General features: G+C 41.2%; 1 protein-coding gene across 5 annotated transcripts in view; it reads left to right on the top strand.

The window, feature by feature from the left end:
- GK5 (glycerol kinase 5 (putative)) overlaps positions 1 to 12,416 on the top strand; it is an 89,132-nt gene that overhangs the window by 49,816 nt on the left and 26,900 nt on the right. For 4 of the 5 annotated variants that reach the window (XM_015559916.1, XM_015559913.1, XM_015559914.1 and 1 more), the window contains exons 4-5: positions 1,087 to 1,116; positions 3,845 to 3,938. In XM_015559916.1, coding sequence (XP_015415402.1) covers positions 1,087 to 1,116; positions 3,845 to 3,938 — 124 coding nt within the window. The remainder of the gene's footprint in view (positions 1 to 1,086; positions 1,117 to 3,844; positions 3,939 to 12,416) is intronic. The other variant, XM_006757508.2, reaches the window with a different exon arrangement.

Below are 12,416 nucleotides of genomic sequence, written 5' to 3' on the forward strand. Positions count from 1 at the left end.
TTTGTGTGTGGGTGGGGGAGGGTGTGTCCATCAACCCAGCCTGCACCCTCTCCAATCTGGGACATCTCTCTTATAATCCAGGATTGCTAGCTCCCAACCACTCGCCCGCCTGCCTGATTGCCCCTAACTGCTTCTGGTTGCCAGCCTGATCACCTCCTAACCAACCCCCTGCCAGCATGATTGATGCTTAACTGCTCCCCTGCTGGCCCGATTGTCCCTAATTGCCCTCCCCTGCCAGCCTGGTCACCCCTAACTGCCCTCCCCTGCTGGCCTGGTCACTCCCAACTGCCTGAGGAATGTCCCTCCCAACTGCCCTCCCCTACAGGCCTGGTCCCTCCCAAATTCCCTCCTTTTCAGGCCTGGTCCCTCCCAACTGCCCTCCCCTTCTGGCCATCTTGTGTCCACATGGGGGTGGCCATCTTGTGTGTTGGAGTGATGGTCAATTTGCATATTACCTCTTTATTAGATAGGAAGATAGGATAGGCTTGCTTCTTGTAGTACAGGCTTGTAGCTGAAGAGCAGTAGGCGATACTATACAGCCTAGGTGTGTAGTAGGCTGTAATATCATGGTTTGCGTAAGTGCACTTGATGTTTGCCAATGATGAAATCACCTAATGAAGCCTTTCTCAGAATGAATCTACATTGTTAAGCAGATCATGACTGTAACAGTGAGATGTGTTGCCTGATGTTTTGGAATGTTAGGATTTCAGTGGTCGAATGCTTCCAGTTAATACAATTGAGGATGTGACCATGGGTGTGCACTGCTAAATACGAGTAGGAAATGACAGTCTTGAGAATTGAACATGAATAAATTTACACAGGAGAGAGGGTAGAAAGCAAGCCTGAGTTGGATGTTGAAGATGAGTAGATGTAAGTGGTTGATTTGCAGGGGTCTCAGTGGAAAAATTATTTATTTCTACCCTATTTCTTTGTTGTGTACGTTTATGATAGTATTGACCCAGAGTTTGTTGAATATCTCTTTATTAGTCAAATTTTGGTAAGCCTAGTAGGTTGCCAGTGGCTAAGTCAATCCTAAAGTTGAGAGGTGTAGAAATGGGCTCAGGCACTATTTCGGCTCTTCCTTAGGCGTAGAGGTGTTAATCTGTGTACATCAAGGTAAGTACACTGAAGGGGGAAAGCACTGGCCTCTTTATTTTGCTTTTAAAAGTGAATAAGTGGGGAGGGGGGTAGGAGAAGGGGAGGTAATCAACCAAAGACTTTGTATGCGTATGTGCATAACCCATGGACACAGACAATAGGGTGGTGAAGGCCTGGGGCTGGGGGTGGGAGTAGACTGGAGGGGATCAATGGGGGTGGAGAGGGAAGGGGACATACGTAATACTTTGAACAATCAAGAATTATTTAAAAAAATAAGTTAAAAAAAGTGTATAAGCAAGTCGTTAAAGGTCTTTTCATTTCATTACAGTAGTTTTTTTTTTTTTTTTTAAGAAATGTACACATTGTAGTGCTTCAAAAAGAATATCTTTTGGATAGAATCTGATTAAAATTTCATATTCTGAATCATATAATGATTGTTATAAAGTGTTTTCAGTTTCAAAGAGAAGAAGCCATTTGGAAAGCCCACCTAATTAAATCCTACTTTGAAAGTAGTTTGGCCTCTAATTTTGTTTTCTCTTGTGGCAGATCTTTTATATAATACTAGAGGCCTGGTGCACAGATTCATGCACTGGTGGGGTCCCTCGGCCTGGCCTGCGGGGATTGGGCCAAAACCAGCTCTCCGACATCCCCTGAGGGGTCCCAGATTGCGAGAGGGTGGTTTTTGGGTGATGCATCTCGGAATCGGGCTCCCTCTTCTCTGATTCCAGGTGCATCACCCGAGAACTGCAGCTATCAAGTCACTGCAGCTTGGCACTTCTGCGTTGAGCATCTGCTCCCTGGTGGTCAGTGTGTGTCATAGCTACCAGTTGGAGTGTCTGCCCCCTGGTAGTCATTGCACGTCATAGCTACTGGTTGGATTGTTGCTTAGGCTTTTATATATAGAGATCCAGTGCACAAAATTTGTGCACTGGCGGGGGGCGTCCATCAGCCCGTCCTGCGCCCTCTCACAGTTCAGGACCCCTAGGGAGATGTCTGACTGCTGGATTAGGCCCGATCCCCCACTCCCTGATCCCCCTGGGGATTGGGCCTAATCCAGCAGTCAGACATCCCTCTTGCAGTCTGGGACCCCTTGCTCCTTACTGCCCACCTGCTTGCTGCTCCTTACTGCTCCTTAGTGCTGCTGCAGAGGCTGCTGAGGCAGGAGAGGCTCCCACCACCGTCGCTGTGCTTGCCAGCCATGAGCCCTCTTCTGGCTGAACGGTGCTCCCCCTATGGAAGCATACTGACCACCAGGGGGCAGCTGCTGCATTGAGCTACCAGTTGGAGCATCTGCCCCCTTGGGGGGATGTCCAACTGCCAGTTTAGGCCCGATCCCTGGCTCCTAACCACTCACCTGCCTGCCTGCCTTAACCACTCTGCCTGCCTGCCTAATCCCCCTAACTTCCCTGTCTTGCGGCCTGGTCGCCCCTATTAACTTTTTTTTTAAAATCTTATCCCCTTCACACACAATTGTATTCAACTTCCTTATTGGCTTCTCCCTCTCACACAATTTTTCTCTCTCCTTTATGTAACACATTTTCCTACTGACTCATCATTTATAAACTTTTCTTTCCTCCTTATTTCCTACTTCTGTTCCATCATCCTTCTTCCCATCTTTCTCCTACCCTCGCTCCCTCCCCACATTTCTTCTTTCCTTTATATGCCTACCTATTCTTTTTATTTCTTATTTTTAAATATATTTTTAGTGATTTCAGAGAGGAAGGGAAAGGGAGAGAGATAGAAACATCAATGATGATAAAGAATCATTGACTGGCTGCCTCCTATACACCCGCCCTCGCACCCTGGAGATTGAGCCCGAAACCCAGGCATGTGCCCCTGACCGGAATCGAACCTGCGACCCTTCAGTCCGCAGGCTGATGCTCTATCCACTGAGCCAAACCGGTTTCGGCATCTTTTTTCTTTTCTGACTCCTACTTTTAAAATCTGTCCCCAGTACACAACTATACTTGATTTTCATTATAGCTCCTACAGTTCACTCATACATCCTCTTTCCTTCTTTAACTCTGCTCTCTACTGGTTTCTTTATAAAGTTCTTCCCTCCCTCCTTTTCTTCTTAAGGCTTCTGTTCACGGGGGTATTAACCCCCAGCCCAGGGCTCAGCCCCGGCCAAGTGTTTGCCACCCCTGCCCTCCCCACTGCCGTCCTGCTCGCATTCCCTGCCCGGGATGCCTGGCCCAGCGAGGTGGCCGAGGCCCACATGGCCAGGGTGCTGCCGCCGAGAAGCAGGAGCACCTCCGCCCAGAAGGCCTCGGACCATCCACCACTCCATCCTGGACCCGTGGATGCCTGGACCCGTGGGTGCCCTGCCAATGGCCTGTGTTGGAGGCCACCGTCCTCCTCCTGTGTCTCACGGGGCTCCTGCCCCACCCCTTGCCAGACACACCTGCTCTCCCCACCCCCTGCGGTCACCACCCTCTCCCGTGTGCACCCCCGCGTTTCCTTCCCTTTTTCGTTTCTGCATCTTTTTCTTGTTCCTTTTCTGTATTTCTGTTTCTCCTCTCGCCTGTCTCCTTGCAGGCCTGCCTTCCTCTCCCTCTCCTTTCTTACCCCCTCCTATCATATCCTATCCTACCCTGGGCCTTGCAGCTGCCTGAGCAGAGGGCGGGAATACAGCCTGCTGATCTGGTTGTGATGTTACGCTGTAACAGATAATTTGCATATTTCTCTATTAGTATAGATAGTCTCTGATTTATATTGACTTTCAAAATGTTTTCATTTTTCTTAGGAAAACGGGAAATCATTTTCACAACTTCATTAGTTGGCAAGATCTGAGAGCTATTGAACTTGTAAAATCTTGGAATAGTTCTCTTATAATGAAGGTAATATTTTTCTTCTCTGCAATTGGATATTACTGGTTTTCCCTGTAAATGCCCTTTAACTGTAGACTTAATTGTATAATCTCATACCTATGCTGTTTTTGGACATTATACAAGAATACACACATGCACACTACCAAACCAGTAAATTTAATAATAGTTATCCAAAAGTGTATGTGGTAGACTGAAGTGCTTAACAACTACACTTCAAGAAGTCTTGAGGAAGATTTGAGGTGGACTAGGGATTCATATGCTAGTGAGAATTCACGTTTCCATTCCTGGAGAAATGGAAAAAATATAGACTATGCTCATAAAAGATACAGCAATGTCCAAATTTCATCATCTTTTGTTATAAAAGTGGAGAATATATAGTAAGATAGCCAACTAGCTGACTGCCATATGCTCTTAATATAACACCTGGCACATAGTAAGCAAGTGATGATGACAGACATAGTAGCATCCACACCATCTCACTCCTGGGTGGGGAACTGAGTCAGGGGAAAGAAAATTTTCCAGCTTGTCAACTGTGGTGAAACTCACAATATTTGGTGTTATAATGAATGTTGCATATTGATTATTTTAATACTTCTAATGCTGCAAAGTTATATGTCTTCTCAGCTAGGGTGCCCACACCAGCCAGTGCAGAGGAGCACCAGTTTTACTTTTTAAATATTTGGGGACATTAATTTTATATAAAAACAAATATGAATATACTATAGAATATGACAGCAATGCATGAGTGAGACATTGTGATAATCTCACACACACTGATTTTTCCTTTTTTTTAGTTTAAAATATAAAAATGCACCTTGCTGTAATAACTTGTGAGGCTGAATACAGAGAGGTGCTGTTTACAGGAAAGACAGTATTTAAGGTGTTGAAAGTGGTTATAAGAAGTCATGGATTCTAAATGGTACAATTTTAAATTATACTATTTGTGTGTAATTTTATACCTTAATGCAGCGGTCACCAACTGGTGGTCTGCGGAATACTAGTGGTCTGTGAGGTCTGAAAGGTTGGCGATCACTGGTTTAAGGAAACCTTTGGAGCAGAGGTTGCCAACCGGTGGTCCTCGGACCACTGGTGGTCCATGAGGCCTGAAAGGTTGGGGACTGCTGCCTTAATGTATCATTTTAGTTTTTAATAGGTCAATTTATCCAACGTTCTGAGTCATGACTAGTTCCTTCCAATAATATGCTGAACAGGAGTGGTGAGAGTGGGCATCCCTGTCTTGTTCCTGTTCTTAGGGGAAATGGTTTTAGTTTTTGCCCATTGACTATGATGTTGGTTGTAGGTTTGTCATATATGGCTTTTATTATGCTGAGGTATGTTCCCTCTATTCCCACTTTGCTGAGGGTTTTTATCAAGAAAGATTTTTGGATTTTGTCAAATGCTTTTTCTGCATCAATTGATATGACTGATTTTTATCTCGCGGTTTGGTTATGTGATGTATCGTGTTTATTGATTTTCAGATATTGTACCACCCTTGCATCCTTGGAATAAATCCCACTTGCTCATGGTGTATGATCTTTCTGATGTAATGCTGGATCCAGTTTGCTAGGATTTTGAGGATTTTAGCATCTATGTTCATCAGGGATATTGCCTTGTAATTCTCTTTCTTTGTAGTGTCTTTATCTGGTTTTTGGATTAGGGTAATTTTGGCTTCATAGAAAGAGCTTGGAAATGTTCCTTTCTCTTGAAATTTTTGGAATAGTCTGAGGAGGATAGGTTTTAGTTCTTTGAATGATTGGTAAAACTCCCCTGTGAAGCCAGGGCTTTTCAATTTCCTCCATAATTATAGGCCTATTCAGATTTTTTATTCTTTCTGATTGAGTTTTTTTATTTTAATATATTTTATTGATTTTTCACAGAGAGGAAGGGAGAGGGATAGAGAGTTAGAAACATCGATGAGAGAGAAACATTGATCAGCTGCCTCCTGCACACTCCCTACTGGGGATGTGTCCGCAACCAAGGTACATGCCCTTGACTGGAATCGAACCTGGGACCCTTCAGTCTGCAGGCCGACGCTCTATTCACTGAGCCGAAACGGTCAGGGCTCCGATTGAGTTTTAGAAGGTTGTATTTTTCTAGGAATATGTCCATTTCTTCTATATTAATCAATTTGTTGAAATAGAGTTGTTCATAGTATTTTTTTTGCTATGTATTTCTGTGGGTTCTGTTGTTACTTTGCCTCTTTCATTTCTGATTTTGTTTATTTGGGTCCTCTCTCTTTGCTTCTTGGTGAGCCTGGCTAGAGGCTCGTCAATCTTGTTTATTCTTTCAAAGAACCAGCTCTTGTTTTTGTTGATCTTTTGTATTGGTTTTTTGGTTTCTGTCATTTATTTCTGCTCTGATCTTTATTATCTACTTCTTCAACTCACTCTGGGCTTTTCTAGTTGCTCTCTTTCTAATTCTTTAAGTATTAGAGTTAGATAATTTATTACCAATTTTCTTGTTTTTGGGGTAGGCCTGTAATACAATGAACTTCACTCTCAGGACTGCTTTCACTGTGTCCCATAGATTTTGGATTGTTGTGTTTTCATTGTCATTTGTGTTCAGGATGTTTTTTTTTTTTTCTTCTTTGATCTCTTTGGTAACCCAATCATTGTTTAATAGCATGCTATTCAGCTTTTAAGTGTTTGAATTTTTTTATTGTTTTTATTGTAGTTGATTTCTAATATTATGCCATTGTGGTCTGAGAAGATGCCTGATATGATTTCAATCTTATTTATTTGGAGAGAGACTTTGCCTATGACCCCATATGTGGTCTATCTTTGAAAATGTCCCATGTGAACTTGAGAAGAATGTATATTCTGTAGCTTTGGGGTGAAATGTTCTGAAGATGTCAATTAAGTCCATGTGATCAAGTGAGTCATTTAGGATTGATGTTTCTTTGTTGATTTTTTGTTTAGAGGATTTGTCCAATGGTGATAGTGGGTTATTATTTCCATTTGCCTGAAAGATATTTTTCCATCCCTTCACTATCAGTCTGTGTGAGTCCCTTGTTCTGAGGTGGGTCTCTTATAGACAGCATATAAGGGTCATGTTTTCTTATCCATTCAGCCACTCGATGTCTTTTGATTGGAGCATTTAATCCATTTATGTTTAAGGTTATTATTATTCTTTGGATCCTTTTTTATTTTTATGTCTGTTTTCTTTCTTTCCTTTCTATTTTTTTGTATTTACAGCTGTCCTTTTCACATTTTTTTACATTGCTGGCTTGGTATTGATAAACTCCATTAATTCTTTTTTGTCTGCAAAGCTCTTGATTTCCCTTTCAATTTTGAATGATAGCCTTGCTGGATAGACTATCCTTGGATTTAGTCCCTTGCTTTGCATCATTTTGTATACTTCATTCCATTCCCTTTTGGCCTGATTTACTTCTATTGAGAAATTAGTTGATAATCTCATGGGAGATCCCTTGTAGGTAACTCTCTGTCTCTCTTGCAGCCTTTAAGGTTCTCTTTTGTTAATGTTTGCCAGTGTAATTATTTCGTTTCTCGGTGTGGGTCTTTTTGGGTTCATCTTGTTTGGAACTCTGTGCTTATATGACTTTTTCTTTCCCCAAATCAGGGAAGTTTTCTGTCATTATTTCTTCAAATAGGGTTTCTAATCCTTGCTCCTCTTCTTGTCATTTTGGCATCCCTATTATATGTATGTTACTTCATTTTATGTTGTCCCAAAGCTCCCTTAGGCTCTCCTCCTGCTTTTTATTTTTTTTCTCCAATTGCTGTTCAGATTGTTTCTGCCCTGTCTTCTAATTCGCTAATGTAATCCTCAGCTTCTTCTAGTCTACTGTTGAAATCTTTCATTGTGTTTTTTTATTATACCTGTGTCATTCTTTATTTCCTCTTGATTCTTATATAAGTTGTTGATTTTCTCATCCAGCTGGTTTAGAAACTGTATGACCCTTACTCTCAATTCTTTTTCTGACATATTACATGCCTTCATTTTATTTAGTACCTTTTCTGTTGACTCCTCCTTTTTTTCTCTTTGGGTGTTGTTTCTTTGTCTCCCCATTTTTGCTTTCAACAAAGGATTTAGACTTCATGTCGCCTGAGGCCTGTGGCTGCAGCGACAGGCTTCCAGGAGGGTCATGCTTTTAGAGACTCTCTGGAGGGCCCAGGTACCAGGACACATGGTTCCCAAGGTTGAAGCCACAGGATTGGCAGGTGGGTTGCACAGTCTGAGACTTGACAGCAGGCCCTGTTACCGGTACGCACAGGGCCAGGGTTGAAGCGGTGGGCTTGTCGGGCAGGTCGTACAAGTCCCAGACTCGCCCGTGGGCTTAGATGCTGGGATGCATGGGGTCCGGGTTTGAAGTGGTGGGCTTGACTGGTGGGTTGCTCAGTGCAGGGCCCAGGTTTGAAGCGGCAGGAAGGTGGGATGCGAGTGCACTGCAGACTCACAGGAGCCTGAGGCCAGGGAAGCTGGAGTCCCTGTGTTCATGGTTCGACAGCTGAGGTAGCAGGTCTTTGGCTGGAGTGGCTGTAGAGTCCAGGGTGGTGTCCGAGGCCAGTCTGGGTGGAGGTGAGGCTGGGCTCCTATTCACAGCAGCTCTCCCTTTCAAGATGGTGTGGTTTCTGTGTCAGAGCCAGCCACCCCGGCAGTGATTGCAGCGATAGCAGAGTCTCCTGCCCATTTAGGAGAGCCTGGTCCGCCAGCCCCTGAAAGTCCTACAGGATATAACTGTCCCTCACTCACACACACACCACACACATCCACACACTTCCCTTTTGGTCCCTCACTCACTTACACTCTCTTCCTCACTGCCACCCTTCCAGCCGCCGTCTTGACTCTCTCAATGTTTTTCTTATTTTAACATCTTTGACATTAGGTTACATTTTGAACCATTAATTGTATCTTAATATTGTGTCATAATTTAACTTGCAGGATTTTTTTCTTTTTTGGTGATACATCAAATTGCAATTCCTTTTACAATCAGTGTCTTCTTAGATGATCTCATTTGTTGATTACTTTTTTTCTGTCCTTTGCTAATAGATCAGGGTGGGGAACATCCAGCCAGTGGGCTGTATAAGACCCACGAAATCATTTCATCTCGCCCTTGCCAAAGCATTAGGGTTGAGTAATTAAATGTTTGACCAAACATAGCAGTCTAATTTTTAAATTGATAATTTTGTATGGCTCTTGAATGATGTTGTAAACATCCAGATGGCCCTTGGCAAAAAAAAAAAAAAAGGGTTCCCCACCCCTGCACTAGAAGGTAAATTTAAGGAAGGCAGGATTCTGCTTGTATTATTCACTCAGTTTTCTTAAAGTTTGGCATAGTCCTCGTTACATAGAAGGAATTCAAGAAATATTTGTTAATTATATGAAAAATAGTGTTAATTGTCCTTATGTTGACTGGAAGCGCCAGTGTTGGAACTCTTAATACATTTTGTGTAATGCCCTTCCTCAGGTATCTAATTTTTAATAGAAGATCCCTGAAGGGCCCTAAACCTAATTTTTTATAGAGAAAAATACAATGTGCTAATGAAGGAAGAGCCATTTCATTTGAGGCATTGTTAACATAACAAATCAGAAGAAGGGTCATGGGTGGCCACTTTAAATACCTTTAAAAAGTCTTATATTTTAATAAATAATGCAAAATTTAAAGGCATGCAGAAGATTTGAGCACTGAACATGTGAAATGAAGTTAAAAAGGTACAAACTTTCCGTTATAAGATCAATAAGGTCTGAAAATCTAAAGTACACTGAGTGGCCAGATTATTATGACCAGCCAGATTATTATGAACTCCCCATAAGTACTTCATTGACACTTCCAAAACTACTGAATATTGAAAACTTCTTAAGCATCATAATAATCTCAAGGCCCATCATCATCATCATCATTATTATTGTTATTATTTGCATAACTAATTTACTGTACTGATGGGGTAGTCATAATAATCTGGCCAGTCATAATAATCTGGCCACTCAGTGTATAACATGACTGTAATTGATAACACTGTATTGTACAATTGGAATTTGCTAAGAGAGTAGAAATTTAAATGTTCTCACAAAAAAAATATGTTAAAAAATTAAAATGGGGCACATTGTTCAAGAGAAAGGGCAAGACTGAAATGTAAAGAGGGCTAAGGCTACACATTTTGATTGTGTTATGCTAAAAATGAAAGAAAAGTAAATTCATATTATTTTTAATAAAAAAACTAAAACCTTTCCATTTATATTTTAATGAGGGGTGGGAAATTACAGAAGCATACAAAACGTGGCTTAATTCTCCATAAGTGAATGTATTGTAAAATAACAGTTTCATAAGTTGAATTGTTCCAGTTGGTAACAGGATAAGGTTTTTTGGTCTTTTCTCTTTTCTTTTCTTTTCTTTTCTTACCTTTTCTTTTCTTTTCTTTTCTTTTCTTTTCTTTTCTCTTTCTTTCTTTCTTTCCTTTTTTTTGTATGTGTTACAAATTTTAAAACAGTGCTTATTTTTGTTTAAGGCTTTTTTTTTAAATTAGAGATTTTGCTTATTAAGAGTAAAATTAACTTCCTCCTTTTGAATTTGGATGTCTTTTACTTCTTCTTCTTGTCTGATTGATGTGGCTAGCACTTCCAGTACTATGTACATATATAAAAGCCTAAATGACCGAACCGGTCGCTATGATGTGCACTGACCACTAGAGGGCAGACACTCAATGCAGGAGTTGTCCCCTGGTGGTCATTGCACTCCCACAGCCAACCTCCTGCAGCCCCTCCCCGATTGGCCGATTGGCCCCAATCGCTGGCCAGGCTGAGGGACCCCACCCATGCACGAGTTCATGCACCGGGCCTCTAGTGTTGAATAAGAGTGGTGAAAGTGGACATCCCTGCCTTCTTCCCAATCTTAAGGGGAATGCTTGCAGGTTTTGCCCATTGAGTATGATGTTGGCTGTGGGTTTGTCATACATGGCTTTTAATTACATTGAGCTATGTTCCCTCTATTCTCACTTTGCTGAGAGTTTTTATCATAAATGGGTGCTGGGTTTTATCAACTGCTTTTTATGCATCTGTTGATATGATCATATTTTATCCTTCAGTTTGTTTATGTGGTGTATCATGTTTAATATACCAATCTTGCATCTCTGGAATAAATCCCACTTGGTCATGGTGTATGATCTTTTTAATGTATTGCTGGATTTAGTTTACTAATATCTTGTTGAGGATTTTAACATCTGTGTTCATCATGGATATTGGCCTATAATTTTCTTTCTTTGTCATACCTTTTGTGGTTTTGGAATTAGGATAATGCTGGCCTCTTCCCTCCTCTTGAATTTTTTGGGTTAATTGAGAAGGATAGGTGTTAGTTCTTCTTTGAATGTTTGGTAAAATTCACCTGTAAAGTCATCAGGTGCAGAGCTTTTGTTTGTTGGGGGATTTTTGATTAGTGCTTGAATTTCACTAGTATTCTGTCTGTTCAGATTCTCTGATTCTTCTTGATTTAGTTTTGGAATGCCGTATGTTTTTAGGAACTTAATCCATTTCTCCCAGATTGTCCAATTTGTTGGCATAGAGTTGTTCATAATACTTTTTTTTGTTTTTTTACAATCCTTTGTGTTTCTTTGGTATCATTACTTTTTTTTAATCTCTCTCTTTTTGTTTCTTGATAAATCTGGTTAAAGGTTTGTCAATCTTATCTTATCAAAGAACCATCTCTTTGTCTCATTCATCTTTTGTATTGTTAGACTCTATCTCACTTATTTCTGCTCTGTTATTATTTCCTTCCTTCTACTCACTCTGGGCTTTGTTTGGTATACTTTTCCCAGTTTCTTTAAGTGTAAAGTTACAGTGTTTATTTGAGCTTTTTTTTTTTTTTTTTTTTTTCCTTGAGCTAGGCCTGCTTTTCCTGTGCCCCACAGATTTGAGTTGTTGTGTTCTCATTTGCATTTGTCTCAAGGTACCTTTTGATTTCTTACTTGATCTCATTATTAACCGATTCATAGTTTAAGTAGCATGTTATTTTTCATCCATGTCTATGTGTTTTTTCAATTTTTTTCTTGTGATTCATTTTAAGTTTCATAGCATTATAGTCATAGAAGCTTGATATAATCTCAGTCTTTTTAAATTTATGGAGACTTGTTTTGTGTCCTAACATGTGGTCTATCCTAGAAAATGTTACATATCCACTTGAAAAGAATGTATATTCTGCTACCTTGGTGTGAAATGCTCTGAAGATATCAATTAAGTCCTTCTGATCTACTGTGTCATTTAAGGCCTCCATCTCTTTATTGATTGATTTTCTGTCAGGAAGATCTATCAATTGATGTCAATGGGATATTAAAATCCCTACTATAACTATACTAGGGGCCCGGTGCACGAAATTCGTGCACTGGGTGGGGGTGAGGGGGAGTGTCCCTCAGCCCAGCCTGCCCCCTCTCACATACTGGGAGCCCTCAGGCATTGACCCCCATCAATCTCCAATCGCAGGATCGGCCCCTTGCCCAGGCCTGACACCTCTGCCAGAGGCATCAGGTCTGGGCAGGGGAC

This window comes from Myotis davidii, unplaced genomic scaffold (assembly GCF_000327345.1).
Source record: "Myotis davidii unplaced genomic scaffold, ASM32734v1 scaffold495, whole genome shotgun sequence".
Classification (NCBI taxonomy): Eukaryota; Metazoa; Chordata; class Mammalia; order Chiroptera; family Vespertilionidae; genus Myotis; species Myotis davidii.